Source organism: Syngnathus leptorhynchus, chromosome 5 (assembly GCF_054491065.1).
Source record: "Syngnathus leptorhynchus isolate UIUO chromosome 5, UIUO_Slep, whole genome shotgun sequence".
NCBI classification, from domain to species: domain Eukaryota; kingdom Metazoa; phylum Chordata; class Actinopteri; order Syngnathiformes; family Syngnathidae; genus Syngnathus; species Syngnathus leptorhynchus.
The window spans coordinates 9,349,441-9,376,269 of NC_141199.1; the positions used below are offsets into that span (position 1 = coordinate 9,349,441).

The window sequence follows — 26,829 nt, forward strand, 5'->3', positions numbered from 1 at the left end:
TCATGCGTGATAGTGTCAGTTGTTACCATAGTGCTTCATGCATTCCACGGTTTACACACCCTCTCTTCACCTCGTGTGTTGCGCCTGAGGCTTGAAGGAGGGGAGCCTCCCACGTCCCGTCCAGCTGGAAGCTCGCCAGAAGGGGATCGGCTTCCCGCTTGTGTCAGGGAGGAACCGGTGCGCCAGGATACCCAAATATGGACTAAGCGATATCAGTTTGGAGCCATGACTCAGCTGATCCATATTGATTGGATATAAGGAGCAGTCTGCGGGTGGATTTGACTGTGTGCGCGCTTTGTCTCCTGGACTTGATTTGGATCCGCTAGACTTGGTTGGCAAGCAACTGTGATCGTGAAAGCGCTCTTGTAGCCTTTCCTATTTACCTTTTGGACTTTTCCTCCAGGCGAAAGGGCCTCGCCGTGTTTACTGTGGTGGTTACTGGCAACGTGCGTCATTACGCGCGTCTGACATCCTGGGGGCGGAGCCACGAGGAGACTGAGACCAATCAGGGCATTGGATTGGGTGACGCTAAGGGCTGCTGCGCACTGGAGTTCCGATCATTTAAATAGAGTGAAACTGGCCGGCAGCTTGTCATAAAAGAGAAAACGAAAGAGGCGATCAGACAGGTTTTCAATATTTAAGACTCACCAACACACGAGTGGAATGAAAACATCTGAATAAGTCACTGGACTGCGCTTTGATTCCAACTAAAGGTACAAAACGACGACTTGGTATAGTAGAGTTCCTCTATTTTGGAAGTTTTGCTGTTTTTTTTTTTTTTTCAATAGAAGTCTTCAAAAAATAATAATACATCGGGACTTGCTGGAGATTGAGTTGGGACACCTTCACGAACTCTTGTAGCCTATTTGCCTGTCTGATTTTAAAGCGAATATGTCCACAATAATGGAACAGCCTTTTTATGACGACTCGTTTCTCTCTGCTTATGGCCATTCAGGCGCAGCCCTGCCAGACTACAAGTTACTAAAGCAGAACATGAACTTGAACTTGTCTGATCCTTTTCGGAGCTCCAACTTCAAGTCTCACCACCTGCGGACCGACTCTGACTTGTATTCGGCGGCCACAGCGGACTCGGGCTCCCTCAAACTCGCCTCTCCGGATTTAGAGCGACTTATCATTCAGAATAGCAACGGGCTCATCACCACCACGCCGACGCCGAGCCAGTTCCTGTACAACCGCGGGATCACAGAGGAGCAGGAGGGCTTTGCCGAGGGTTTCGTGAAGGCGTTGGACGACTTGCACAAGATGAACCAGATGGCACCTCCCAACGTGTCCATCGGAACCGGGGGTGTCGCCTGCTCGGCGCCCGGTTCGGTGTTCGGGTCACCCATGCAGCCAGAGCCGCTCGAGTACACTAATCTGGGCAGTTGCTCCACGAACCCCGGCCTGTCTTCGGCCGTCAGCTGCCTGTCTTCGGCCGTCAGCTACCCGTCCGCCACCATCAGCTACCTGCCGCACCACCCCTATCACCACCACCACCACCACCATCACCATCACTCCCAATCGCATCACCCCCAGGGCGCGGCGCACGCCCCCCACTCCTTCCAACACTCGTTGGCCGGCGCCGGGCTGCATGCACCGCGCTTCGGCGGCCTCAAGGAGGAGCCCCAGACCGTCCCGGACATGCAGAGCAGTGACAGCTCGCCGCCCATGTCCCCCATCGACCTGGAGAACCAGGAGCGAATCAAGGCGGAGCGCAAGCGGCTCAGGAATCGGCTGGCGGCGTCCAAGTGTCGGCGGCGCAAATTGGAGCGCATCGCCCGTTTGGAGGACAGAGTTAAGGTTCTGAAAACAGACAACGCGGGGCTGTCCAACACGGCGTCCCTCTTACGGGAGCAGGTGGCCCAACTCAAACAGAAAGTCATGACACATGTGAACAGCGGCTGTCAGCTCATGTTGTCTCCCAAAGTCAAATCCTACTGAGGAAGTCGAACTTTGCACTTTGAAAACACTGGACTGGAACTGCACTGACAGTACGGGGAACTGAATTGCTGTGGCTGAAACTTAAGTATGTGGAAATCAGTGAAAAACGAACACACTTTGGGCATTTTGGAACACATCTTGTCCTGTTTACATTTGACTTTGGACATTCATTTTCATGTAACTTATTTCTGTTGTCAGGTTGAACGTGACCTTTTTTTTTTTTTGTACTTGTACAGTATATTTAAGTAAAAGAAATGTTGCCATTTATCAATGTTTTGGTTTCTTCATTGTGTTCTCGACATTGTTCAAATGTCAACTGTTTGGAATCGTTGAGGCATTTCTCAAGAACACTGAGGCGCTGTTGTCAGAATCATCTGCTTCGTCAGCATTTCAGTTTCATGACCTTCAACGCCCCAGATTGGATTGTTTTCCTATTGACGTATTAACAATCCTTATATGGGGAACTTTTCTCACAAACGTCACATTTCCGGGAACTCCCCCTACAATGCTGGTCAGAGAGGCCGCAACACCACAAATATGATGGCGTGAGTGTGAGATGAAGGTGTGTCAGTAAAGCTGTATGGGAGTTCCCCAGTTCTGCTTTCAGTTTCCCCAAACAAGATGCAAAAACAGGGGAGCTGTTTAAGCAGAAGTTCCAGACAAACAAGCAGTTTGTGGTTGAGGAATTTACGAGAAGTGGCGCAGATTTCATAACTAGGTTGCAGTGAGAAGAAAATCTATTCGAGGCTCTATTAAATCTTAATCTTATCTGAGCTGGTAAAAAAAAAAACCACGCAGTTAGAAGTCAGTGACGTTTTATACACTTCAGTGATTATGATAGTGGGAGAAATGAGAAGTCACTTTTGTAGTAAAAACGCCCAGACTTTACATCATTGCGTGAAAAGCCTTCATTTCAGTGCATATTTTACTTTTATTTTTTACATTTATTTGGTCGTTTGCCGTGAGATTACTCTCAGGTAAAATATGCCCTGGCCTCGGACTCTACATTGAAAATAGTTAATACATAAACGGTTGGCACCCCCTGCAGGTGAAAAGTGGTAGAACAGAACCATAAACGAACGGGCTTCATATTCCTACTGTTTTAATCAACGGCAACGTTATTAAGGAAACAGTCAGGAAAGGTTTTTTTTTTCTGAAAAACAAGGAATTCAACATTTCAGTGTTTGAGACTTGTAGGTCGTCCCACCAGTTTTATACTAGACGTACAAAGTATTTAACTGGGAATACGTTGGGCTTTGAACAAAGAGGAAGTTAGTAATGACTGTTCCACAAAAGCAAATTTCATCTGAGGGCAAGTGCTTCCTGCCCTGGAACTGGTGAGATGAGATTCACATTCACTGCTTGGAGAAAAAGGCTTTACTCTTCTCAACGTCAGGAACAATGGTGTCGCCGCCTGGCTGCCAGCCCGCAGGACATACTGTAAAAAAAGGACAAAGTGCAGTCATTGACACACAGCAGTGTGTGCCCAAAGTACAAATGTCAACACTCTGTAGTGTTACTTGAAAATTCAATAGTGTCGTGCATTGCAAAAAAAAAAAAAAAAAAAAAATCACATTCAGAACTATTAGGGTATGTGACAGACATAAGACAAATCCTTTAAAAACTTTAAACATAGAATAGTAATCAATGTAGCAGACGGAGCTGTTGCCAAGAAATTTGATCTCAATGGTTAATCGCCACTAAGCAAGGACATCGTGAAAGTCAATATCAGCAACTCAGAACCTCTTAAACTTACCTTCACCATATTGGTCAGTATGCTGGAAGGCCTGGACCAGACGCAAGGTTTCGTCCACAGAGCGACCCACTGGCAAGTCGTTGATGGTGATCTGCCTCAAAATGCCTTTGTTGTCAATCACGAACAGACCTCTGACAAAAACAAGACATGGTTAGCCCCTCCTAAAAGTAAAAAGTCATTTCTGCGTTACACACCGTCTCAACTCAGGGGCTATATTTGAAGGTCAATGATGTTGTCATCATTAAAAGTGTTCAAATGCAGTACAGCATTGGCTGCTATCTATCCTATGTGGCCAAGGATATGCAGCAGTTTCCTTCAAAGGCTGCAGCACCCTCAATTGGTGACAATGTAGCATGGCCTGCTTGTGTCCGACATCTTAACACCTGTATGAAATGCCGTCATCCTCCTTCAGCACACCATAGTCTCTGGAAATGTTCTTTGTGAGGTCTGCCACCAAGGGGATTTTCATGCTACCCAGACCCCCCTGCTTTCTTGGTGTGTTGATCCTACAAAGTAGGAAAAAAAACCAATTAATTGAAAATGGAGGATTAATTCATCTATTTAAAAAAAAAAAAAAATCAGGTCACCATTTAAAGCTATTTTTCCCTTAGAATTGTCAAAATCTTCTAATGTTAGCTTCTTGACAGTAATTATTCATTAATTTTTATGGTCATCCGTCAAAGGGTAGAAGATCACACTGGGTCACTATCGTTACCAACCAAGTCTTTCAAAAGTGCAGTTGAGTTATGAACTCTAAACGTCATTACATCTTCTCGAACCGTCCATTATCGAAATACGAGTTTGATAAGAGACCCGCGGCTTGACTGGGCCCTTATCTGGTGCATGCAGAGAAGCCAAGTGACGGTAGATAACTAAAAAACATGATCTGATGGGGCGGTGCTTCTTCAAGCAAGGCTAACTCATCTCATTTGAATCAAATAATCATAATTGAATAAAATCAATAATTAGCAGGACTTAGACAGTATATCTGTTAACTTGAAAAGCATTCAATGAAAACTTGACAATTTGAAAATGGAGACATGAAGGTTAGTAAACAACCAACCAAACATAATACCTCTTTCCAAACATCCTCCAAAAAAACTATATTATACAACATAAAACAGTGCCATAGTGGCACCAGGTAAGACACAAATATTTCCACAAATTCCTCACCAGGCCAAGTGACTGAAGTGAGAGTCGACGGAGCAGCCGAGAACCTCGCAGCCAATTTTGCGGAATTCTTCAGCTCGGTCGCTGAATGCCACAATCTCAGTGGGGCAGACAAATGTGAAGTCCAGAGGGTAGAAGAAGAACACCACATACTTTCCTGAAGGACACAAAGAGGGGGGGGGGAAATGTTGAAAAAAAAAAAAAAAAGAAATCCAATGGACAAAATGCTATATTACCTTTGTAGTCAGACAGCTGGATGTCCTTGAACTGTCCATCTACAACAGCCGTGGCTTTGAAGGCTGGGGCCGGCTTGCCGATTTGAGCGTTTCCAGACGACATTGTGGTACCCAAATGACTGCAAAAGACCCAGTGAGGATATGTCAAACATGCAATTACACAAGCGCTTTGGTAGTACCAGGGGGATTTTTTTTAAGACAGTTTTTCAGCCTTTTGGGGATGGATCAAAGCACTGCTTTTAAACTCACTTGGAGTCACATGCAAGTCATGTTCAACCAGCAGGGAACAAAAGCCTATTAACAAACTTGTACACCCTTGACAAGCCAACCGGGTTGTGGGGGGGGGGCAAACCTCTTGAAAAGACAGAAGCGCCTACTTGCATGTGAATTAAAAAAAAACAGCCATCATAAACATCATTCATTTTACAAATCATAACTATTAAGTGATCACGAATGTTAGATGCAAAAAAAAAAAGTAATACGTGAAAATTATTTCATCGATTGAGATATTTTCACTCATTGACGAGTTATACAAAATACCCGTACTGACATTGGTGAAGTTGGGCTATTTTGAAACAAATATTTTAAATGGACTAAACATTCCATTATGCTGCAGAAAGTTAGCAGGAGCGACAAGGAGATCGCGTAAACTAGTAGGAACAAAGGACGACCCATTAGGCCCCCCCCCCCCCCCCAACTCACTGAAGGAGTGTACCACCGCCGGCCACCGACCGGCACTGCCTTCTAGCTCCATGTTAGCTTACCTATTGTCAATCAACCACATTTGAGCTTTCGTGGTTCCAAAAACAAGCATCAGTAACTTCTAGTCAAGCACTTGCTGCATAATGACAATTTGCAAAAGTAAAGTTGGGAAAAATGTCAAGTTCTCACCTGAGTGTAGGGGCGAAGTAGTCAGAGACGTAAGACGGCACGATTATCAATAGGAGATTCACGCGATCTATCTACACTACAGAGGCTGCGCAGAAAATGTAGGCGGTGCCACAAACAAGGCCGGAAGTGAAAGTAAGACGTTCCTACAAAATAAATTCCAGCCGCTAGTGGTCGAAGTTCTTCATAATGAAATGTACTCTGTCCTGAGTCAACACGTCTCGATCTACCAATAAAAGAGGAAATATTTTTCATCTTCATCCTTTGGCCAGAAATCCAAATATCTTCAATGTATAAAATGCCTTGCCTATTATTTTAATCTTCACTATCCCATCAAGGTTGTCTGAATACGTTTACTCTAGTAGTTTTAATTATTTTAATGTTGAATATATTGTATTCATTATGACCAAGAAAATGTAATTTATAAAATTCACAACCAATAAACAATATTATTGGCAGAAGGAGTGGGTGTACGTCTGATTGCTCTTTCTTTGAAGGGAAATACATAGTCCAGGGTTGCTAGTTCCGGTTAGCAAAAAAAATCTAGGCTTTTTACGTTGACACCGGGGTTAGTCGTTTATGGTTCAAAGGTAAAGGAACTTTTATTTTCAACTAGTGATCGATTGGTTTGTGCCCATAGCCGCGCGCTGCTTATGTTACTGCTTTTTCTTTTCTTCCAACTCGTTTTTATGACAGAATTTCTTGTGGCGTTAGCATGCATGCATAACAAAACAAAAGGTGGATCGGAGTGCTTTTGTTGTTGTTTTTTGTAGTGGTGGGTTGGGGGTCGGCGCGTGGCGCTTGTTCATCATTTTCTTTGTTACAAGTATTTGCTAATTTGTCCGAGGTTCTCCTAAAATTAATTACCTTCAAGCCTAAATCTTTAAATGACTAACAAAACATAACCAAGGGGTGTCATGTTTCGTTTTTAAAGGGAATATGAAGTATTGTAATACATGTTTATGTTAATGTTAATAAATGTTGGAGTTTATGCCGTACACACGTCCATTGTGATCTATCCATCTCCATCTTTATCTCGCACACAATATAATTAATGACTGATTTTGAACTAAACTTTGTCACTGTTTTATTATAGGCATATCAACTTTCCCGTGACTCAGAACAATGATAGTCACAAGCCACTGGTTTCTTAGGTAAGATATTCTATTTTTAATTACTTTGTAAGAGTGTATCGATTCTGCTGAAATATATTTCCTTGTCAACGGAAAATACTTAAAAATCCACAATACAAATACAATACTCTTAATTACACCAACATTAGACCAATTTGTACTCTTAAATGAAGCACGTTTCATATTCCCATGTGGACATGGTTTTTCTTAAGAGTACTGAAGTTGAGTACTCAAGCAAAAGGTGTGATTTAATTGCAGAACTCACGTTTCCCATCAATGTTCATGTGAGTGTGGCCACCAGTCCAAGGCCATGCTTCTTTTCAGCAATGACCGTTCGATCCATAGTGTGACATTGTAATCTGATATCTTCATGCATCCTCTGCTTGGTTTGCCAGTCCGCTGCTCCTATGCCTATGAGAAAAAAATATATACTGCAAAGACCTCCTGAGTTAAAGCTGATTCCAACATTCAAGAATCATGACAACCCCAAAAGAGATGGATCAACAATGTTCTCCAGCCCAAACATCAGCAGATTTGCTTCCTGATACATTTGCTTCAGCTTTAAGACAACAGGAGGAAGGCAGAACTGTATCCTCTTTGGAGCACCCAACAACAGCAAAGCCACTTTGGGCACCTCTTGAAACGGATGCCCCGGTCACATTAGGTAGGGATATCTCCATCTGAGTCTTTTGATTTTTAGCACAAATTCAAATGATACATTTTCTGAGGAGGATGAATAATCTGCCCTGTGGTCAACCATAGCGATTGTCAATTGACTGTATGTGGGCCAAATTAATCACTTAATTCTGTAACATTATTTTTTTAAATATATATATATATATTAATTGGAGATGTCAGGAAACGCTAAAGCAAGTGTGCACATGTTTTTCACCTTGTCTATATGTCTTTATCTATCCATCCATTCCTATGATACAATTTCCTAATCGGCTCCTCCACCTCTCCATTTTGCAGCTTCAAACAACAACAACGGCGATGAGGTTCACCTTTGCCAGCTTTGTACCTGCTGGTTTGAAACACGTAAAGCTCTGTCCAGTCACGCTCGCTCCCATTTGCACCAAATGGGAATCCCCGACACTGACATCAAGGGCAGCCCCATTGACTTTCTTTATCAGATCATGAAGGACGAAGACCTCAAGTCCACCAGCAAGAAGCAGGAGCAGCCTATTTCTACAAGCGGTCCACCTGGGAGTCCTACTAAACGTCCACCAGGGCTCTCCCCTCCTCCTACGTCACCTCCTTGTAAGCGAGCAAAGCCCCCGGAGGAGTTCACTTGTATTCTTTGCGGGGAGGTCTGTAAAAATCGGAAAGGCCTGGCTAGCCACTCGCGGTCTCATCTACGACAGATTGGGGTTCTTGACCTTCTGGGGAAAGACGAGTCCGCCATCGATACTGTTCACGATCTGGTGAGCAGTGGCGTGTTAGAAGCTACCCATGCCCCAAAAATGAGCAGCAGCACTTTGGCCGCACCCTCTTCAGCGCCAAGCTCTCCTGTGGTCTCCCAGCCTCTGTCCCCTGTCACGGGGCAATCCAGGTCCTCTTTTCCCTCCACCCCCCCGAGCTTTGCTAAGTCTCCACAGAACCCAGTGAATCGTGCCCCAAAGGCAAAGAAAGGCTTTCGTCTGGCGGTGGACCCTCTCCTGAGAAAACCCAAGCCTGAGCCTTTGGAGATTGATGTGTCTCTCATGGGTGGAGCCAGCTCAAGCAGCGGAAGTACTCCACCACTGAACTTATCTGCTTCTGTAACTCCTTCCAAGGCTCTCAGTGCAGGTAACACTCTCAACAGTTGTTTTTGCTCATTCGTTTTTTGTGACGTACTAATTTCTCTGCATAATTTCTTCCCTTCTTCGCACGGCCCTCAGATGAACCCGCGCCTCCGACAGTCCCCTGCGACTACTGCGGTCAGCTTTTCGAGACTCGCAAAGCGCTGTCGTGCCACGCCCGCGCCCATCTGCGCCAGCTAGGCCTCACCTGGTCAATCAAGACGTCACCGATTGATCTCCTCAATGATGTCATGATGCGAGGTGGCAACAAGTTTTTGTCCGGCGAGGTGTCGTCATCCGGGAAAATCCAGTGGAGTCCTCAAGGTTCTAAAAGGTCATTGGAGAGCCACCAGACGATCTCCAACCTGTCCTCCTCACCTTTGGATTACTCCATGAAAGACAAATCTCCATCTTGCAAGAGTGGAGCTATAACCTTAGGTAGGAAGTCAGTGACACTTTTTAGTGAAGCAGCAACGAAAAGTGTGTGTATGAGGTCCATGTTACTTGATGGTGGCTTTTAGATGAGAGGTTGCTAATTATTTAATTATTTTGATAATCTATTAATCTGGCCATTTGTCAGTCGAACAAAAGAATATAGTTTTCCATTTCCATTTTTTTTCACAAATTGTTGCTTTGTAGGCAAATCCTGTGAGCTTTGTGGCTTTAGCTTTGAAAACCGCAAGGCGTTGGCTAGTCACGCACGGGCTCACCTTCGCCAACTGGGCGTGCTGGAATGGCGATCGGAAGGGGCGACCTCGCCGATTGAACGCCTCCGAGAGTTGATGCGGAAGGACCCGGTTAAGGTGGCCGCTGTCACCCGTCGCTATCGTGAGGGAGACGTGAACATCAAGAAGGTGCACCTTTTGCTTTTTCTTCATTTACATCTAGAAATGGGCTGTATAGAATCGACAAGTGTATCAGGATGGATGACAAGGCTTTAAGGCTATTGTTTAATTTCTTTAAGAAGCGATTGTGTGGTGGAAAAAAAATTGCAATTTTTGCTACAAATGTTCTGCCTCACTAAAAATAACGAGTTCATTTTGCAAGAAACGTGAAGAAGATGGAGAATCTTCATCTTTGAACCACAAATGTGAATTCAAATTTGCCTTTTGTTTTCTTTTTGTCCTAGAAAACTGTTTCGCTATCTACTTTGTCAGATTCGGACTCACTGCCTGGCAGCAACCCGAATTTCTCAGGTCATAAAGTAGGCAAAGATGACCTAGGCGTGTCTCTCGGTACATCCAAACAAATCCACACGCATGCTGTAGCAGCGTATGGCGGAGGTGGTGTGCGCGTTCCAAGAGGTGAACAAACAACAGAAAAAGCGACGGTGTAAGTCTGCTTTTCATTTTAACACCACTTCTGTGTTTCCTAGCACTTGCGCTTCCAAAACGTATTCCACCAGCGGGAGAAGAAAACCAAGACACCAACTCGCAGCAACCATCGCGGACCGGAAGCATCCCGGCTCTGCTGCCCAAACCGCCGTTAACTCCTTTGGTCAAACTGGTCGGAAAAGTTTACTCTCTCAAGTGCAGGTCAGAACACAACACGTGTTGTTATTTAACTACACGTGTAACTATTCCGAACATTATTTGTCAGATTAACTTGGTAAGAAACTGTCGATGTAGAAGTTTGTGATTTTGCTCGGATGGTGTTTTATTGTTGTAGTTTTGTCAAGCCGCCTGTAGATGGCGGCACACTCATGGACAGACTACAGTCCCGTTACATTTCCATTCTCTTCACTGTTCCGATCAGTCTTCCTTGTCTATTTTGGCTGCTTTACAGGTTCTGTGAAAAAGTGTTTCATGGACCTCACTCTGTTCAAGAGCAGTGGATCACACATCTGCAAAAACACATTCTGTCACTGGGATACAAAGGTCAAGAGTCTCCCCCTGCTGCTCCCCCTGGTCTCATTCAATCTGTGGCTGTGTAGTTTGAACAAATGGACAAATTGTTTTATGCTGTGTTCAATTTAACTTATCTGAGCTTATGCCACTATCATGATCTGGCATGAAGCTTATGATCTGTTTTTATTGTGGGTGGGGGGGGGGTCATGAATTGTGCAGTTTGCAACTTTAAGACCAAATCGGATTTTAGCATTCACATGCCTACAAACTGCACATTAAAATTCTTGCCTAAACAACCCCTACTTTATTTTATACACCATTGTCACTGTGACCAAAGTTTTAAGTGGTTTACAGAAATATTGTATAGCAGAACACATAAAAATGGGTTATTGATGATTTTTGAGAGTCTGTCAGATACCTGATTTTCTCTTTTTATTCCAAATGTTTTTATGTTAATTCAATTCTATCATGTTTACATGGCACAATTTAATGATTGTTTGATCATTTCATGCACAGAGAACAACATTGTATGAATTGTGCCCATTCACACAAAACTGCTCTGTAATATATGTACATACAGTAAATCAGGGGCAGAGCTACGTGGTGGCCAGGGGGTATGACCACCCCTGGTCATTCTCTGCCCTTTCCGCATCGAGAGGAACATTTTAATACCTGTGACTTTCTTGCTGTTTTGACATGGATGCAGTTGTCTTTGATACTCTGCCACAGTTGATTTATATTGATTGTATATTTAAAGAATAAATGAACATCACTGATTGAATCTATAAAAAGAATAAAATAATGTGTCTTTGCAAAGAATGTTCAATTCTTGCAGTCATTGTCAAGGTAAATAATTACTTTCACACCAGAGCGAGGAACCAACTTTCACTTGAAGTAAAATGCTCATATTCATATCTTGCTGAACACAGCAACAAATAAATGGTAAAATGCAAAAAATAAAGACATAAAGCATACTCTAAACTCCTCAACCCTTCCCCCCCCCCATTGCTTTTGCCATTACCTTCAATGTCATGTAAATAAAAATGCGTTAAAGCCCTCAACCCATTTTTTTCATTCCCCTTTGACATTTTTTTTTAGTATCATGTAACAAAAATGCTTCCATGAATATGTTAGCATACATTGAGGCCTGCTGGCTCAATCAAAGTGCAAAATGTGATGTCAGAATAACAAGTAGCTACTGTCGCAATTGTTCTCCTATTTTTATTTTTTCGAGAGAGCCTTTCAATGAAGTACTTTTAGTTTCATCTATAGTCTTGAGCGCTCATCATTAGAAATTCAATATTTGCAACAGCCGGCAAAAGACGTACTGCTGCCGAGTCATATTTAGACATGTTCACTAGTTTAATAGCCTGTTTACTAATTTCAATATCATAAACCGTGACACATAGTTTCCGTCCATTCGCAGAGTCAATGAATGATCGACTGACTAATCCCAAGGGAATTCCAAAAAGACTTAAGGTGGAAGTGCTTTTGGGTGGGGGTGGGTGGGGGGGGGGGGGTTGATGGCTCAGGCCCTCTCACTCATCAACCCTGCAGCATGAGTGATTGGCCAATCAGCAGTTGGCTGATTGTAGCAGTTCTCAACATGTCACAAAAGGTAAAACCTCAAAAAAACTTAATTGGTCAATCAAATGTTTCTTTTTTTTTTATCATGTGTTGAGCCTCACTGTGAACGTATACATTTTTGTCATCATGCAGTGACTTTGAAACATAAACACATGACGCCTCCACAGAACCGTGATACTTAACAGAGCTGAGCATGTTCTGAAAATGGAAATAAAAGTACAGAGAAGCAATCAACATGTTAAAACGTACACTGTAGGATTGTGTTTTCCTTCCCAGATTTGTTTAAACTGACTCTTCGGGCTATTGCAGCTGCTGGATTCGCTCAATCTGTCTGACACCAAGCTGAGTTTGGCTGTTGAACACAGAAGACGAACCTTGTTCAGTAAGATACTGTTTGTGGATTTGTCACCATGCTTCATCTCCACATGCTGTGTTGGACCTTCAAAAACAAAACAAGTGCAGAAATAGGGTGAAGCAATCAACAAAGAACTCAAGTGAACTTGAATGCTCACAGAATAATAATTTCTGAATGTGTTGATTTATACCATTTGAAATTCTCTCATGATCCTGTCAAATGAATGAATTGCAGCAAACAAAGGGAGGGAGGGAGAAAGGGACGGACGAACGGATGTCATTTGGTGATGCGTTGATTTTGACGATAAAAATACCACTGCATCAACAGATATACAATCCAAAATATTCCGTTTGACTGAAATAATAAATCAACAGTATAAACCACCATGCAAAGACACTATAATGAATGTCCTGTTCACCATCAAAGACAAAATGAGAAGACAGACACAAATGACCTTTTCATAATAAATCTTGTTTACACCTCAAAGAGTATTGGCAACTCTGTTGCTATGGTGTAATCCATGAGCTGCTGTAAAAATAGACTGATTAAATGTAGACTTGATACCAAACGTGGAGGTCCGGATAATTCCGTACATCTATCAGCGTGTGACTCATGTAATTCTCTGTGAAGAGTCTATGATACATCTTCAACTGCAATATTTCAACGTGTACTTTCTTTCGACATTAGGCGTAATCATCGATCTGACTCCACCCACTCACTGTGTGACTGAAAGCCTCTGGATTCACAGAAGGTCAAAAAATAGCAAGTGATTTTTTTTCTTCTTCTTCTCCTATACATCGTCATATCCCTACATGGAGGTATTTCCGATCTAAAGTAGACAAGTGCTTTCTCAATTTCCACGAAACCTCCACTAGATACCCAATATGATCCAAAATAATCTCACATGGAAATCTTTGAAACAAAGTGTGCAGCCAAGTTGTTGGACAAAATGCCAAAGATATTTCGTACAAGCATGCAGCTTGGCGTTTAGGTTTCGTTACAGCGTTTTATTTTCTGTTTTTGTTTCACCCTTCACCTCTCCTTTCTCTTCCTTCTCTCTCTCTCCTCTGCTGGGATCAGATTCTTGGCTTCAAGCATCACTGAGGCCCAAGGAAAAATGCACCGCAGTGCAGCACTGCATTGCTGCTCTCAACGCAATGGACTGAAATCAAGATGAAGAATGGCAGAGTTCCAGGTTTTGGTGAACATCAATCATGTTACCCGACCTGCAATTAGATATTTACAATTCTTTTGACAAACTTGTAAAGAAACTGGCAAGCTTGCATGGACAACATTTTTTTTATTATGGTACACCTCATAAGATGCAGTGTAAGAACTGTCTCAAAAAACATCTGCCTTTCCAAACATATGGGAACCATCTTTGATTTGGTGGGGTTTTTTTTCCACATTCAATTTAAGCTAACTAAAATAGAACAACTTATAAATATTTGACATTGTTAATCAAAACTAAGGCTTATGTTCTTTGCAAAAGCATTAAATCCTGCAGTATACTGAATATTATGCTAGATGAGTACACACTATGCAAATCATATCAATAAATACTTTTTTAGGAGATCTTCTTAAAAGGGATTACACTAAGATTTTGATTTATTAAAGTTCATTTTTTCTGCTCTACTACTTGTTTCCTTTCTTCTGGACTTGTCACCTGTTTGACCACAGCCGCTGATATCGCCTTAACTGTAGAGTGCCAATTTTCCGACCACGTCTGTGTTCATGACAAATGTCTGCGAAGGAGCTCATCAACAAATTAACCAGTGAAGGTCACGTACAAAAGGTCAGAGTTTGCTGTGTCACCCAAAGCGATGCGTGGGCGCATCTCGACATTCTCCGGGAAGGACTCGACTGAGCCGGTTTACGGGAAGCCCCCGAGTTTGAAGGTAGAGTGACTTATCTGTTCATACTCCTGCAATGTCGCAGCTGTGTGTGGCCTCCACTAAATCTGTCCTACCCTGCACTCATCGAAGCGTCTTAGCATGCAGGCAAGCATTCAGCTTCTTACACAAGCCCTCTTCCACTTTATGGACGAGTTAACGCTGAATTTTTCCAACTGGAAAAAGTTCTCCATATGATGGAAAACGCTGCAATATTTCATCATGGCTCCATGATGGACAAAGACAATGAATTGTAGAAAAGATCCTGCCATCAAATGCTCTCATCATAAATCGCTCGAGGTTCTCGCTCCCACGCTTTCTACATTTATTAGTCGATCAATACCCATCTGTAGTTTTCAATTTATATCTACCCGGTCGGAATATCCTTAAGGGTCAGTCAATGTCATCAAACGGTGTCAACGTCCAATTGACATCTGCATTCACACGCTTCATTTATTTTTAATCTGGGCACAGAGGAGATTGCTTGGTGAACTTGTCAACATTGTCGCGGTAACAGTTTGACCAGGTGACAAAAGTCATTTAGCGAAAAAAATACAATCCGCGCTGTACTTTGTGGAGCTTCACCTGTGCTTTTTGCAATTTACACTCATGTTTGTTTCTATGGGCAGCACCCAGTATCGTCATGTGGTAATGATACAAAATTCAAACGGACTATTTACCCCAACAGTGGTTTGAAGAATTATTCCGCACTTTAAAACCCTATTTGTAGTTTTTGGAAATCAGGATGCTATCAGTCACTTGCTAGTGAGCCAGCCCTAAGCTGATGGTAAAACTGGGGTTTGTTCCCATGACAACTAGAGACAGAGCCTGAGCTTTATTACTTGGGTGGGTTTTTAAAAGTGTATTAATTCTTTGTTTCACCAGCTAAGGCAATTAGGAACAGTTTTTTATTTACAGTGCCAGTGACTGCAGGCAATTGCCCACCATTGCCTATTATGTCATGGGCAAAGAAAGTCAATGTGTGTACCTTAAATGATTCAATTGGTTGGAAGTGGTTGTCCTCACATTTTCAAAAAGAAGCAGATAACAAAAGATTTACATAGTTGGTTGATTTTGATCGGTGAACAGGCAAGATACAACTATTGCTGTAGCAGTGTTGTTGTTTTTTTAAATAAGCTGTACATTCTTGCAAAATCATTTCTATATACTGCAATGTAAAATATATGATGACATTTTATATCTCTATTTTATATTATATTTTATATTATCAAAGGGAAGTTGACTCAAAATATTTTGTTACAATAAGAGGTGTCTGGGTTTGTGCCATAATCTACCGCTTAGAACATCTCTGCAAACTTGAATCACAAACCTTGGATCTTAAATGTGTCCTCGACATATGGAGATCGACTTAGCACTTTCCTGTTCATTCATGCTGACAGCACCTCTCATGAATCATCACATTCCACTTTCCTTATTGCATACAGCAGCAAAAAGGCAGAGCACATGGTCCAGGTTGATTTAGGAGTCTCCCCATGCTCATCATCTGTATCTTCTGATGGAGTCCAATCTAAACTATGAGAATGAATGAAGAGACAGCATCATGAACATACAGCGTTTTAGTCTTAATATGTTTTTCCTTTAGCAGCCTTTACTGTTGCTCTCTTTGTAGATCTGATGGCTTCTTTCTTTACAACAAGGATTTTAGATTGTATAGAATTGCCGACAACATCAAAATCCTTCTGTAACATTTTAGCTCCTTAAAGTCACACGAGTGCATAGATTTATTATATGTAACAAAAAGACTGAATCGATATGGCATTTAATATGACAATAGACACCCTATTATTATTAGATAACCCTGACACAAGCAGATATCGCATTGATTTTTGGGGCTGAGCATTGAGCCTCTATAATCTTCTATGTTACATGCTGGAAATAGTCTACGGAAAAGCTTAAATGTTTAACATGATCTACGTCATTGTTTGGAAGAGGAGAATTTGATCGTATATGGCATCATATAGATGCATATATTTTAAATGATATAGAATCATTCCCTTCTTCACCTGGAAAAAAACGGTTTAGTCATCAAAACACTGCCTCAGTGTTGCCATTTTTCAAACGATAGAAATTCATTTTTGCAGCAACAAAATGAAAATAAATAAAAAAGACTGATTTGAATACCGATTTCATCAGGGCATATTTAATCAACCTAAAGTATTGCATTTGGATATAAGCCACTTCCCCTTAAATCCTCGCCTTTTAAAATGGTCACCACAAATAGTCCATGCTAGACAGACGGCGTGTGCGGCTTTCCACTCCGAGTAGCCAACATCTCTTTGAAATGTTCCTGCGGAATATATTGTACTTATTTCACGGATATGTTTGAAGATCAACAGTCTTGTGGTACTGAATAAATACATTTCCAAGAAATGAGTGTACATGTTCAACTTGGGCAATTGACAACTCAAATAAGTCCTCAGTCCTTGCTTCGCAAACAATGTTAGCAATCGTTTGGTATTTGGAAAAGGACTGAAGTGAGATTGAACATTTGCGCACGTACACACACACATGAACACACGCAATAAGAAACTTCTAGAAAACATGTTTTTCAATTTTGTGTACTGCAGAGTCTCGGAAGAAACTTGGCTTTCATTTTAACCTTTGTGGTGTGAGCGAGAGCCTCAAATCTGCAAAACCAAATGGAAGCGACACTATCTGTAATTTGAGGCGGAATCTTTTCGGTCAAAGTCATTTTTGGATTTGTCCAATCCAACTTTTTCAGTCTACATTGTCTAGAATTTGTTGTTAATTAAACTTGAGTTGTTTCTTCCTCCAATGAACCAATGTTTGTATTTCCTGGTCCAGTCCAAGCCCTGGAATGTTCTGTTTCTGATTAATGTCTATTAGCATTTAGCTCAAAGTGCTCTCGTTGCATGTTGGATGAGATGTTGAAAGTCACATCTCATACTCTGACATTTTATTTATTTGATGCCAGGGGCCCACTTCCTACATCTTAAAAATTAGACCAACCCAGGAAGTTGGGTCAATTCTAACCCAATTTTGGGTTATTTTGCCCCCCCCCCCTCACCCAAATTTTTTTTTTTTTTATGGTTGTAAAATAATCATCTTCAAAATGTCCTCTTGTTTTTTTCCTTTTTTCAAAATTGAAAACATTTCAAACTAAAACAACTTGGAAACCACAAACTACATCAATATATTTTCATAGATCTGATCAGCAGAAAAGATTGAATTATTGATCATAAAGCGTCGTTCAAAGTATCATGCTTTGGAGTCTGCAGCCCAGACTAAATCCCACCTTATTTCTAAGCGTGTGTGTGTGTGTGTGTGTGTGGCGGTTCCTATCAACTAAGAAGAAGAATGGATGCAGGCAGGCAGACAGCACGCTGATGGAGTGCAGCCACAGAGCAGAGACGCCCACGCACTGTGGAAGCGCAAAGACTATAAAGCGTCAACGTCCTCACTAACCTTCACACCCCTGGACTGGATGCATGAACGATATCGATATTTTTCAAATTGATTGATCATATTTTCTGGAACAACGAGGGAAAACGTGGATTATGGCTGGATAACTACTTTTCATGTGCAATTGCAACTAAGTGGTGAGTTATATGCTCTGCAGTTTAGCGCATCGTAAATTAGACTTACTCATTATTTAAGGTACCAATCATTTGTATTTACAACACTTTTGGTAAATTGGTTTCTTGACAATTGTAATGCAACGCTGTTTAATTATAAATGCGATAAGTAAAATCCATTTGGAGATGGTTTTTATGATTTGGCTGTTTGGGGTGTACCCCGGCTGCCTTTGTGAAGAAGCAGAGGTGAGATGAGATTTTGTTAAAATGATGGGGAAAAATGACTTGATTTAAAACCGTTAAAAAAATAATAATATTGTAATACTTTCGCATATTGTTTTAAGTTCAATTTAATTTTGAAATATTAAAAATTGCATGGAACCTTTTGTTCTGTAATGCCACCTGCTTCTTGAAATGGACGTCATGGTGCCCACAGGCTCAGTTTGCGAACGTCACGGCTCACCTCTTCTCTGGGTTAGGTTATATGACGTTCCCAAAGCAAAACGCCAATTTCAATCGATAGCAGACGACAGTACATACAGGACAACATGGCAGCACCCAGAGATTGATAAGAATAGATAAATTCATATCCACAGACCCATTATGAATCACAATACTGTTTAGCATTGTGGGGGAACTTTTTTTTTTAAGTACAGCTTGTGAGCACTTGTCTTGTGCATGGAGTCATCTCCATTCCTGATTTCCTTGTTTGTCCTGCAGCCTCTTCAAACATGGCCTACACAAGTATCAACGTTGAGTCATGTTAGCTTTGGGCCGCTGTAACTCTTCATCCTCGCCGCTCATCCCTCGTTCATCAAATGGCAGCGGAGGGAAAGCGGCGTCCGTGGTGGCCCTTGAGATGTCACAGCAGGGAAACCTGACCGCCGGCGGCGTGGTGGTGGTCCTATTCCCCATGACGTTGGGTATCGTGTCCAACATCGTGGCCCTGATCATCTTGGCCAACGCTTACTGGCTCCAGCGACGGCGCTCCAAAGCCAGCTTCCTGCTCTTTGCTACCTCCCTGGTGGTCACGGACTTCATGGGCCACGTGATCCCCGGTGCCTTGGTTCTGAGACTCTACCTCTCTGGAGGCGTGCAGCCAGAGGACTCCAATACTTCTGATGGCATGTGCCAGTTCCTGGGAGGAAGCATGGTATTTTTCGGCCTGTGCCCGCTCTTCCTGGGTTGTGCCATGGCCGCAGAGCGCTGTCTGGGTGTAACCAGGCCACTCCTTCACTCCTCTCTGGTCACAAGCGCCCGCACTAAAATGTGCCTGTCTGCAATTTGGCTGGCCGCTCTGTGTGTGGCCTTGCTGCCCTGCTTGCAGCTGGGCTCGTACACCTATCAGGACCCGGGCACTTGGTGCTTTATTCGAGTGCTCAACGATATTCACGAGGGGGACGTGGCATTCGTGCTGCTTTTCTCCGGGCTCGGCCTGAGCTCGCTGGCTGCGGCGGTGGTGTGTAATACCATCAGTGGATTGACGCTAGTGCTGGCGAGGATCAGGAGGAAGCCCGGCTCGCATCATTCGGCCAAGTCACACGACATTGAGATGGTGGTGCAACTACTGGGGATCACAGTTACCTCATGTATCTGCTGGTGTCCTCTACTGGTGAGTATTGGCAAGTACAAGCCAAAATGTCTCTTCTGAGTAGAATTTCATCTGTCTTAACATTAACCAAAATTTAAGCCGTTTTCTAATGTCGTAGATGTTAACGTACAAAACAAACTGTGCACGTTTCATACCTGCAGATCTTTGGCCTGATGTCCGCCATCCAATCCTACGCAGGATCCCTTGGAGAGGAGATTTCCACCTACAAAATGCTACTGGTGATAGGTGTGAGACTGGCCACGTGGAACCAGATCCTGGACCCGTGGGTCTATATCCTGCTGCGCCGAACCGTTCTACGGAAAATCTACCTCATTGCAAAGTGCCAAGCGGGCCTGGGAGGCAATTTATTTGGGTGTTTAGACTCGACATCTCCTCCCCAGTCGGAGAAGAATGAAGTCAACCAAGCCTAAACTGGGAGAACTGCAATTTTTTTTTTTTTTTTTCAAACATAAGAACTAAAGACGTTTGATAAAAGAATATGTCTAAAAGTGATGTTGGAGAAAGTTGCATGCAAACAATGTGACATTTCTGGACTGGTCGACTGCAGAAATATTGAAGAAATACATAAACTGTAGCTTTTTATTGTTAAATGGGTTTCTGACATTTCAAAGGGAAGCTAGCTAACTGCTATGATTTTGCACAAAAAAAAAAACTTATGAACATCATGTTTACTTAAGCGTCGCTCCTTGCTTCATTCTCATTAGGATGACAGAATGAAGTTAAGAGCATTGCATTTTGGAAGGATAACGGTTTGTGTCTTTACTAAAGGAACTTTGACAGTAAAAAAAAAAAAAAAAAAATGCAACACAGTTCACATATCTTGTGCATCAGAATGTAAAAGAAACCTGAGAGGACTCAAGAGCAAATGCTAATCTATGACGTAATAGTCATGCTTTGTGACTGTACACTTGATGTGGGGAAAATGGAGACATTCTGAAAGTTACGCCTGAAATGACTAGTAAGCTACTTAAAACGAGTAAAGCATTTGGACAGTGACAAATGTGTTTTCTTGCTATTTTGATGAATATTTTCCAACTTTTTTCAACCACTTAAGTCATTGTATTTGATGAATTATAATTACCAACAACATCTGGAACAAAACTGACTTAAGTAGTATAAAAGTGTCTGGATCTGTGATGGTACAAAAAATAGCAACAACCACACAGAGTATTAGCAGAAAAACTGGAGTAACTAACTTTTTTTGTGTGTTTTCCAAAGTTAACCAACAAAAGTTGAACTAAATTGATTTGTGAATGCGAGTCTGACTCAAGGCTCCTGAAATTTGCGTCGACTGTCATGTGTCTAACACACTCACCGTGACATCACAAGACCGCATACACACGCGAACATTAGTCATGCTTTGACTTCGACATTCCTCACTTAGATGAAATTAAATTTGTGGGCTAAGTAAAATGGTTGAGTACAGAACGTTTAAATAGCCATTGAGCCTAATGGCCGAACATGAGCAAACACTTTCATTCTGGTGAATGGATAAATCTCAGTGTTTTAGTCTGCCATGTTTGTTGTGATACATACATTTTCACTACCATGCCACCCCCAGATGTTGTGCTACCAAACTACGGTAGATTAATCAACAGGATCTTCTAAACTATCATTTGACCGTAAATAATGGTTTTAGTGCTGTTTATATTTGGATCTTGAACCAGCATGGTGCAAGAAAGGAACTGCAGTACAGTACTGGATCATTAAGTAGAACATCTGCCTCCTGATAGAGGTGATGCAAGACAGCATCGCTAAACCAAAACACCAACATTGCAGCCATAAAACAAAAGTTTGATGATGGCAAATGAAGCTAAATGACAATTATGAGGATCACGTTAAGAGCGGCTTTGCATATTTTTTTAGCACCGCCCGTGTTTTGGATGTCATTGTTCAGGTATACTTCGTGGAATTGCTAGTGAGTGTATAGTTAATACAATGAAATATGTGAAGCCTCTTTGAATTTGCATGCTGGTAAGGTATGGTTTAACATACTAATAAATGCCAACGTTTCTGTATGAATGGAATATTTTTTTTATTAATTATAATCTATTTTTAAATATTACATACAAATTATACAGTGCATTGTCACAATACATTTCATGTCTGTTCTGTACAGCAGGAAGTTACTTTATGCATCTCCAACTGATAAGTAAGGGGGGGGGGGTGCTAATTAAACCATTACCAGAAGGCAATGAATCAACAACGCTGTCGCTTTACTTTTGGCAGTTGCAGACTGGGTGATTCTTTTTTTTTTTTTTTTCTCCCCCCACTGGTCAACTAACTCATCGGTGAAAGCGGAATAATTAGGCTAGCAATTATTGCAGCTTAACAAACACCTTCTCTAAGCGCACACACATCTCGTCTCACATCTCCCAACCTCACACCAACTGCAGTGAGAATCCATTTCAAGTTGTGAAACCACTTCCCATTCCGTGCTCACCGTGTTGGCGTGCGCAGTGTTTTCTCATTTCTTCAACTTTAAAATAGGCCATGCCAGTGCGGTCCGTTTCACAACGTGGGGAGTGCTGAATATGCAGGTGAAGGTTAAAAGGCAGAGCGGCATGAAGAAAATATTGACGTGGGACGAGACAGCTCTTATCTTCAGTTAGACAATTTTTGTTTTTGATTGATTAGCATGCACATGTGGGCGTTCACACGTGTCCCCCGAGGAGTCCGACAGAATGATGTCTCTTTGCACGAAGGAATATTTCAAACTTCTTCACATCCAAACAAGGCACCCAGGCAAACAAGGAAGATACCGTGTGAAATTCTTCCCCTTTTAGCCTCATCTCTTTAGCAAACGCACATTTCGTAATGACAGTATCCAAGGGACGGTGGAGATGAAATTGATTTCCAGGAGACAAACCTGTAACTCTCTTCACCCGCTTCCTGCCGTTCCTCCTCCCAATGCATGTTCCCTACCACCAGGTGAAGAAAGGTCTTCGACTCTGGAAGCTCTGCGTGTACGATTCGCTATTGGCTCTCTGGGGGGCCCTGGCAGTTTCGACAATCACTGGGGGCATCTGGACCAACTGGAGGGGTGTTTTATCATCCTTTAGGGCTTGGCACAGGTTCAGAATCTTTAAATGGAGAAGGAGTGAAGATGTAAATCAAGGTCATTTGGTCATTTACCTAAACGTATGCAAACGTCACCATCTGTTTAATATGATGGGCTTAATTCTGGTGTGCAGTTAATGTAAACTGAATGACTGACCTGCCCCCTCATGACAGCGACCTGCTTGTGAAACTGTCCTCGGTCAAAACCAGGGTCTTTCTGTGGAACATGTACAAGTAAAATACTGAGTATTGTTCCGTATCGAGGCAAAGAGCAGTGTGCTTGTTCATGTCTTCAGTCAAGTTCTTCCTGGCATCACAGTGCCATGAGAACAAAATGGTGTAAGACCAAACCATACTTCTAACTCGAGGTGGGTGAGTATTGGTCCAGTGTTGGTGACTACTCAAGACTTGAATGTCGGAATGAGCGGTATCAAATATCCCTACTTCGGACGTACCTTAAATAGTTCATAGAGGTCTTCTTCGAGATCTTTGATAAAATTTGGGTCTGAGAGTTTTGGTACCACGAGCTCTCGGATTTCCTCGGAGAAAGGAACTTTGGCCTGGGAAAGCCATGCCCAGTAGAACGGGTCTAGAAAATAAACAAAGTAGGTTCATGACAGTCATTCAACACACATTGAACTCGTAAAATGGGACAAATAAGCACCACGAGCATCACGGAAAAGAATGTGTGGAAGCAATGATGTGGTCTTACATGCTCTCCATGAGTCAGGATGTTTGAGAGGGAAGGCTAGACCATTGTCTATGGCTGCCAGCTTAATTATTGGGTCCTTCACTACGACCCAGTCTGTTTCCTGTAGAAATCGTGTGGGTAACAATTCAATTATACAGAAAGCATAGGAATTGCAAATATACACTTACAGTATAAAAAAATATTTCAGAGAAAGGACTGCGAGTGGGATGCTCACCCGATTCCCTGCAGAGTCCATTGGGCAGTCATATTTGAGAAGCCAATTGTCATTTCCCCTGTCTGGAATAGAACAAAAAGAAATCTTGTGTTAACGAGTCTGTCAATGACTTTGCCGTGTAACCACCCGTGCACATGGGTGACGGGTGACATGCCTGTGTTCCTGATGATGTAATCGAGTACTACGAGGCGTTCGAACTGCAGTTGGAGCTGACGGTTGGTGTTCTCCGGAAGAGGATCGGCTTCAAACCTACGAAGCCAGAAGTCTGCATCCTTGTATCCGTCCACAAAGAGCTGGAAGGAGCCAACCTGGAGGAACATCAACAAAATCCATCATGTTTGACTGCCATAAAAAAAAAGAAACTTAAAAAAAAAAAAAAAGCAATGTACCTTAGGAGGCAGTCCAATCCTATGGAAGCGCTGACCCACTTTAGGTACTTTCTCTAAAGCGAGTCTTTTACCTCGAGACTTAACCCTGTCTATAGCGCTGTAGTTGAACGTTTCACTCGCCAAGTATACCACCTACAACAAAAAAATTAGCGGTGAAACTTAGTTCCGACTCCAGTCACTGCTACTATTATTACAGATGTGTACGTGCGTGTCTACCTACCTTGGTCCTCGGAACGATATTGAGCTCCAGTTTCTGGTCCACCAGGCTAGCGCCGGCCTCTGAGAGGTAGCCCTGGTTGAGAACTAAACAGTCGCGACCAAAACAGCACGGACAGCACAGTTTCTGGAGCCATTTAGTCCATTTGGGGTTAAGATGGCCATAGGGCTCCTCATTCTTAGGTTTGAACACGCCGATGATTTTCTGTTCAGGGACATGAGAAAAAGAAAATGACAATATTTCACATGAAAAAGTTAATTCATTTATATATAGTACTTTCTACACGATATACCTCGAAACAGTAAAATGTGGTTATTCAATTTGAATTTGAACTGAAATTTGAAGGAAAAATATTAATCTGAAGTTACACAAAACTCGAGACTGCCGTCATACATGACATACATATGGCAACAGGTTGACAGAAGTTTAGTCTACCTTCTGCCATCTCATGAGAGAATATGTATTTGCCACTATGAATAGTTTTCCGCAGCACCTCTAACACGGCACTCTTAGAGGAAGCACTCCAACGCACTGCTGAAACATCCAACTTGGACAAAGTAGTATTACATCAAGGGAGCAGGCACATGACTGCTAAGCACTTTGGTCATCGAGTAATGAAACCATGGCTGTGCGGGGATTGGGGGATAAGAATACTAAATATTCAGTGTTGAGGATTTATAACGATGTGGCAAACCTTAAAGAAGCAAACTGAAGTTGCACCGGATCTAAAATATGTTTTACAGAGAAAATGATGTCATGGTAAACACAACAAGGTCCAGTGAACACTGGGGAAGTCAGTTAGCACTTTCAGTGGTCGGGCCCAGCAGAGTTGATCATAGATTAACACCATTGAATCACAATTGTGTGATTGTGAAAAGAAACAAGATTTCATATTGCAGACTTGAGGAAATGATTCACCTTCCTGTCCAGGTCAAGCGATGAGCTGGATTGCATGTATAGGACTTTGTTCTTCACTCAATGTAGGATTCCAACAAGCCATACGTGATAAATTGTGAAATTACTCGTATGCCGTTGTTGTTCTTGGTTGAACATCAACTATGAATACCTCTTAAATTGAAGGTCTTTAGCAGGCTCATGGATACAACATATGATCAATTCATTTAAAGTCATGATCCAAAGTAACCCCACTTAATGAGGTCAATGCCTTAATGACCTCCCCAAAGACTTAGAACTAGCATAATATAGCAGGTTTTTGACAGACTAGGACAAAACAGCATGTTATAGTATACTGTATTGGATAATAAAGTTTATAGTATGTGTTGCTTGGTGATGTGTTTGTCATGTCATTATCGGGTTCAGCCAAGGCTTCCGAGAAGAAATAACTACGTGAAAAAAAAAAGTCCTTTGCGTTGCGTCTAACACTTCCTTTCCAAAAAGAAGCTGTGGCCTGGCTATTGTTCTTCTTACCCCGTGTGAGTCTTTGACAAAATAGCTACCACTGGATCCTTGGTAGATCCTCTCTGGGTAGATCCCCTCCTCAATGGCTCGCTCGGCCTTGCGGATGATCTCTCTGAACTCAGGATCCTCCGGGAATTCGTTCCGGTGCGGCTCCCGCTGTTGGGTACCACGATCCCGGTCCAGAAGCGGCTGTCGCTCCCGGTTGCGACTAGGACTACCGGCGGGGATGCGCACCACGGAGCCCGGTGTGCCTCCGAAGGTGCCCCGCGGGCTCGGGGGCTCAGTGGGACCGTAGTTGAAATCATTGGAGTCACGTAGCGGAGAGACAAGCGGACTCGTCTCGTCCATAATTTTACAAGTTATTACAGTTCGTTGTACGAAGAAGGTGAAAAAGGTTGAGAAATAAAGCAGGGCAGTTGTTTCTTGTCTGCTTTGACGTAAAGTAGCTAACCAGGAAGCTAAAAAAAAGAAGGAAAATCAGATGACTGTCAGCTTCCGGGAGAGGGCGGAACCGATTAGGTGTTTTGGATAATTAACCAATCAGTGATTGGATTTATACTGTCAATCATATAATCTCACGGTCTGATTGGACAGAATCTGACCGCCCATGGAGGCACGTGAGAGCGTAACAGTTTTGTGTTAACTCAGAAATAAAAACTTTTGATTTTAAAAATTAAATGATATACATGTTATCACTTAATTTTTAAAATCAAAATATATGTGTCACGAAAGTACATAGGCTTCTTAAAACATTTATCAAATTCAACTTTGATGTTGAAATAAATAATGCTGCTAGTGTGTGCTACATGGACGATCGTGAAATGCTAAATATATTTTACTTGTCACCAGGCAAGTTGGGCTGAGCAGTGAGCATCAACAAAATCTACTGGGTACATTTAGCCATTTAATTCTTATTAAATGTCAAACATGAAGCATTCTATAGCTACGTGACATCATCATCGCGACCATTGTGAGGATTGAATGCATGAAGTATTATGATCGGATACAAAGTAGTTGTATATATATATATAACTTGAGGGCATATATAACGCAACTAGTTTGT

General features: G+C 42.3%; 5 protein-coding genes across 8 annotated transcripts; 3 read left to right on the forward strand and 2 right to left on the reverse strand.

The window, feature by feature from the left end:
• The first annotated feature begins 259 nt into the window (after positions 1–259).
• Positions 260–2,208, forward strand: junba (JunB proto-oncogene, AP-1 transcription factor subunit a). Of its 2 annotated transcripts, XM_085911058.1 has the most exons (2): positions 264–713; positions 956–2,208. In XM_085911058.1, the coding sequence occupies exon 2, from the start codon at positions 994–996 to the stop codon at positions 1,939–1,941; it is 948 nt and encodes a 315-aa protein (XP_085767184.1). In that variant the 5' UTR covers positions 264–713; positions 956–993; the 3' UTR covers positions 1,942–2,208. The 2 variants fall into 2 exon arrangements, with proteins under 2 accessions (XP_085767183.1, XP_085767184.1); XM_085911057.1 differs by having other exon boundaries at positions 260–2,208.
• A 626-nt stretch (positions 2,209–2,834) lies between these two features.
• Positions 2,835–6,113, reverse strand: prdx2 (peroxiredoxin 2). The gene is made up of 6 exons (XM_085911059.1): positions 5,995–6,113; positions 5,104–5,222; positions 4,871–5,024; positions 4,081–4,203; positions 3,698–3,828; positions 2,835–3,379 (listed from the first exon to the last, which is right to left on the reverse strand). The coding sequence occupies exons 2-6, from the start codon at positions 5,204–5,206 to the stop codon at positions 3,297–3,299; spliced, it is 594 nt and encodes a 197-aa protein (XP_085767185.1). The 5' UTR covers positions 5,207–5,222; positions 5,995–6,113; the 3' UTR covers positions 2,835–3,296.
• Positions 6,114–6,473: 360 nt separating this feature from the next.
• Positions 6,474–11,734, forward strand: LOC147056757 (protein Wiz-like). Of its 2 annotated transcripts, none has more exons than XM_085911053.1 (9): positions 6,474–6,581; positions 7,088–7,145; positions 7,520–7,788; positions 8,097–8,912; positions 9,005–9,343; positions 9,545–9,759; positions 10,035–10,209; positions 10,281–10,440; positions 10,691–11,734. In XM_085911053.1, exons 3-9 carry the CDS (start codon positions 7,602–7,604, stop codon positions 10,836–10,838), a joined length of 2,040 nt encoding a protein of 679 aa, XP_085767179.1. In that variant the 5' UTR covers positions 6,474–6,581; positions 7,088–7,145; positions 7,520–7,601; the 3' UTR covers positions 10,839–11,734. The 2 variants fall into 2 exon arrangements, with proteins under 2 accessions (XP_085767179.1, XP_085767180.1); XM_085911054.1 differs by lacking the exon at positions 6,474–6,581 and adding an exon at positions 6,625–6,729.
• Positions 11,735–18,870: 7,136 nt separating this feature from the next.
• On the forward strand, positions 18,871–20,278 carry LOC147056758 (prostaglandin E2 receptor EP1 subtype-like). The gene is made up of 2 exons (XM_085912634.1): positions 18,871–19,755; positions 19,896–20,278. The coding sequence occupies exons 1-2, from the start codon at positions 18,904–18,906 to the stop codon at positions 20,163–20,165; spliced, it is 1,122 nt and encodes a 373-aa protein (XP_085768760.1). The 5' UTR covers positions 18,871–18,903; the 3' UTR covers positions 20,166–20,278.
• Positions 20,279–21,765: 1,487 nt separating this feature from the next.
• Positions 21,766–26,290, reverse strand: pi4k2a (phosphatidylinositol 4-kinase type 2 alpha). 2 transcript variants are annotated; one of them, XM_085913028.1, is made up of 9 exons: positions 25,776–26,290; positions 24,351–24,551; positions 24,131–24,262; positions 23,896–24,049; positions 23,742–23,803; positions 23,528–23,627; positions 23,271–23,404; positions 22,973–23,032; positions 21,766–22,838 (listed from the first exon to the last, which is right to left on the reverse strand). In XM_085913028.1, exons 1-9 carry the CDS (start codon positions 26,112–26,114, stop codon positions 22,677–22,679), a joined length of 1,344 nt encoding a protein of 447 aa, XP_085769154.1. In that variant the 5' UTR covers positions 26,115–26,290; the 3' UTR covers positions 21,766–22,676. The 2 variants fall into 2 exon arrangements, with proteins under 2 accessions (XP_085769154.1, XP_085769155.1); XM_085913029.1 differs by having other exon boundaries at positions 23,742–23,799; positions 23,892–24,049.
• Positions 26,291–26,829: the final 539 nt, after the last annotated feature.

Coding starts and splice junctions, on each gene's coding strand:
- junba (XM_085911057.1), top strand. CDS start 892: ATGTCCACAATAATGGAACAGCCTTTTTATGACGACTCGTTTCTCTCT.
- prdx2 (XM_085911059.1), bottom strand. CDS start 5,206: ATGTCGTCTGGAAACGCTCAAATCGGCAAGCCGGCCCCAGCCTTCAAA. Junction 5,025..5,103: donor CCAGCTGTCTGACTACAAAG/GTAATATAGCAT, acceptor TGTGTCCTTCAG/GAAAGTATGTGGTGTTCTTC. Junction 4,204..4,870: donor CACTTCAGTCACTTGGCCTG/GTGAGGAATTTG, acceptor CCTACTTTGTAG/GATCAACACACCAAGAAAGC.
- LOC147056757 (XM_085911053.1), top strand. CDS start 7,602: ATGACAACCCCAAAAGAGATGGATCAACAATGTTCTCCAGCCCAAACA. Junction 10,210..10,280: donor TGGTGTGCGCGTTCCAAGAG/GTGAACAAACAA, acceptor TGTGTTTCCTAG/CACTTGCGCTTCCAAAACGT. Junction 10,441..10,690: donor GTTTACTCTCTCAAGTGCAG/GTCAGAACACAA, acceptor GCTGCTTTACAG/GTTCTGTGAAAAAGTGTTTC.
- LOC147056758 (XM_085912634.1), top strand. CDS start 18,904: ATGTTAGCTTTGGGCCGCTGTAACTCTTCATCCTCGCCGCTCATCCCT. Junction 19,756..19,895: donor TCTGCTGGTGTCCTCTACTG/GTGAGTATTGGC, acceptor TCATACCTGCAG/ATCTTTGGCCTGATGTCCGC.
- pi4k2a (XM_085913028.1), bottom strand. CDS start 26,114: ATGGACGAGACGAGTCCGCTTGTCTCTCCGCTACGTGACTCCAATGAT. Junction 24,263..24,350: donor ATATCGTTCCGAGGACCAAG/GTAGGTAGACAC, acceptor TTTTTGTTGTAG/GTGGTATACTTGGCGAGTGA. Junction 23,628..23,741: donor TGGACTCTGCAGGGAATCGG/GTGAGCATCCCA, acceptor CGATTTCTACAG/GAAACAGACTGGGTCGTAGT.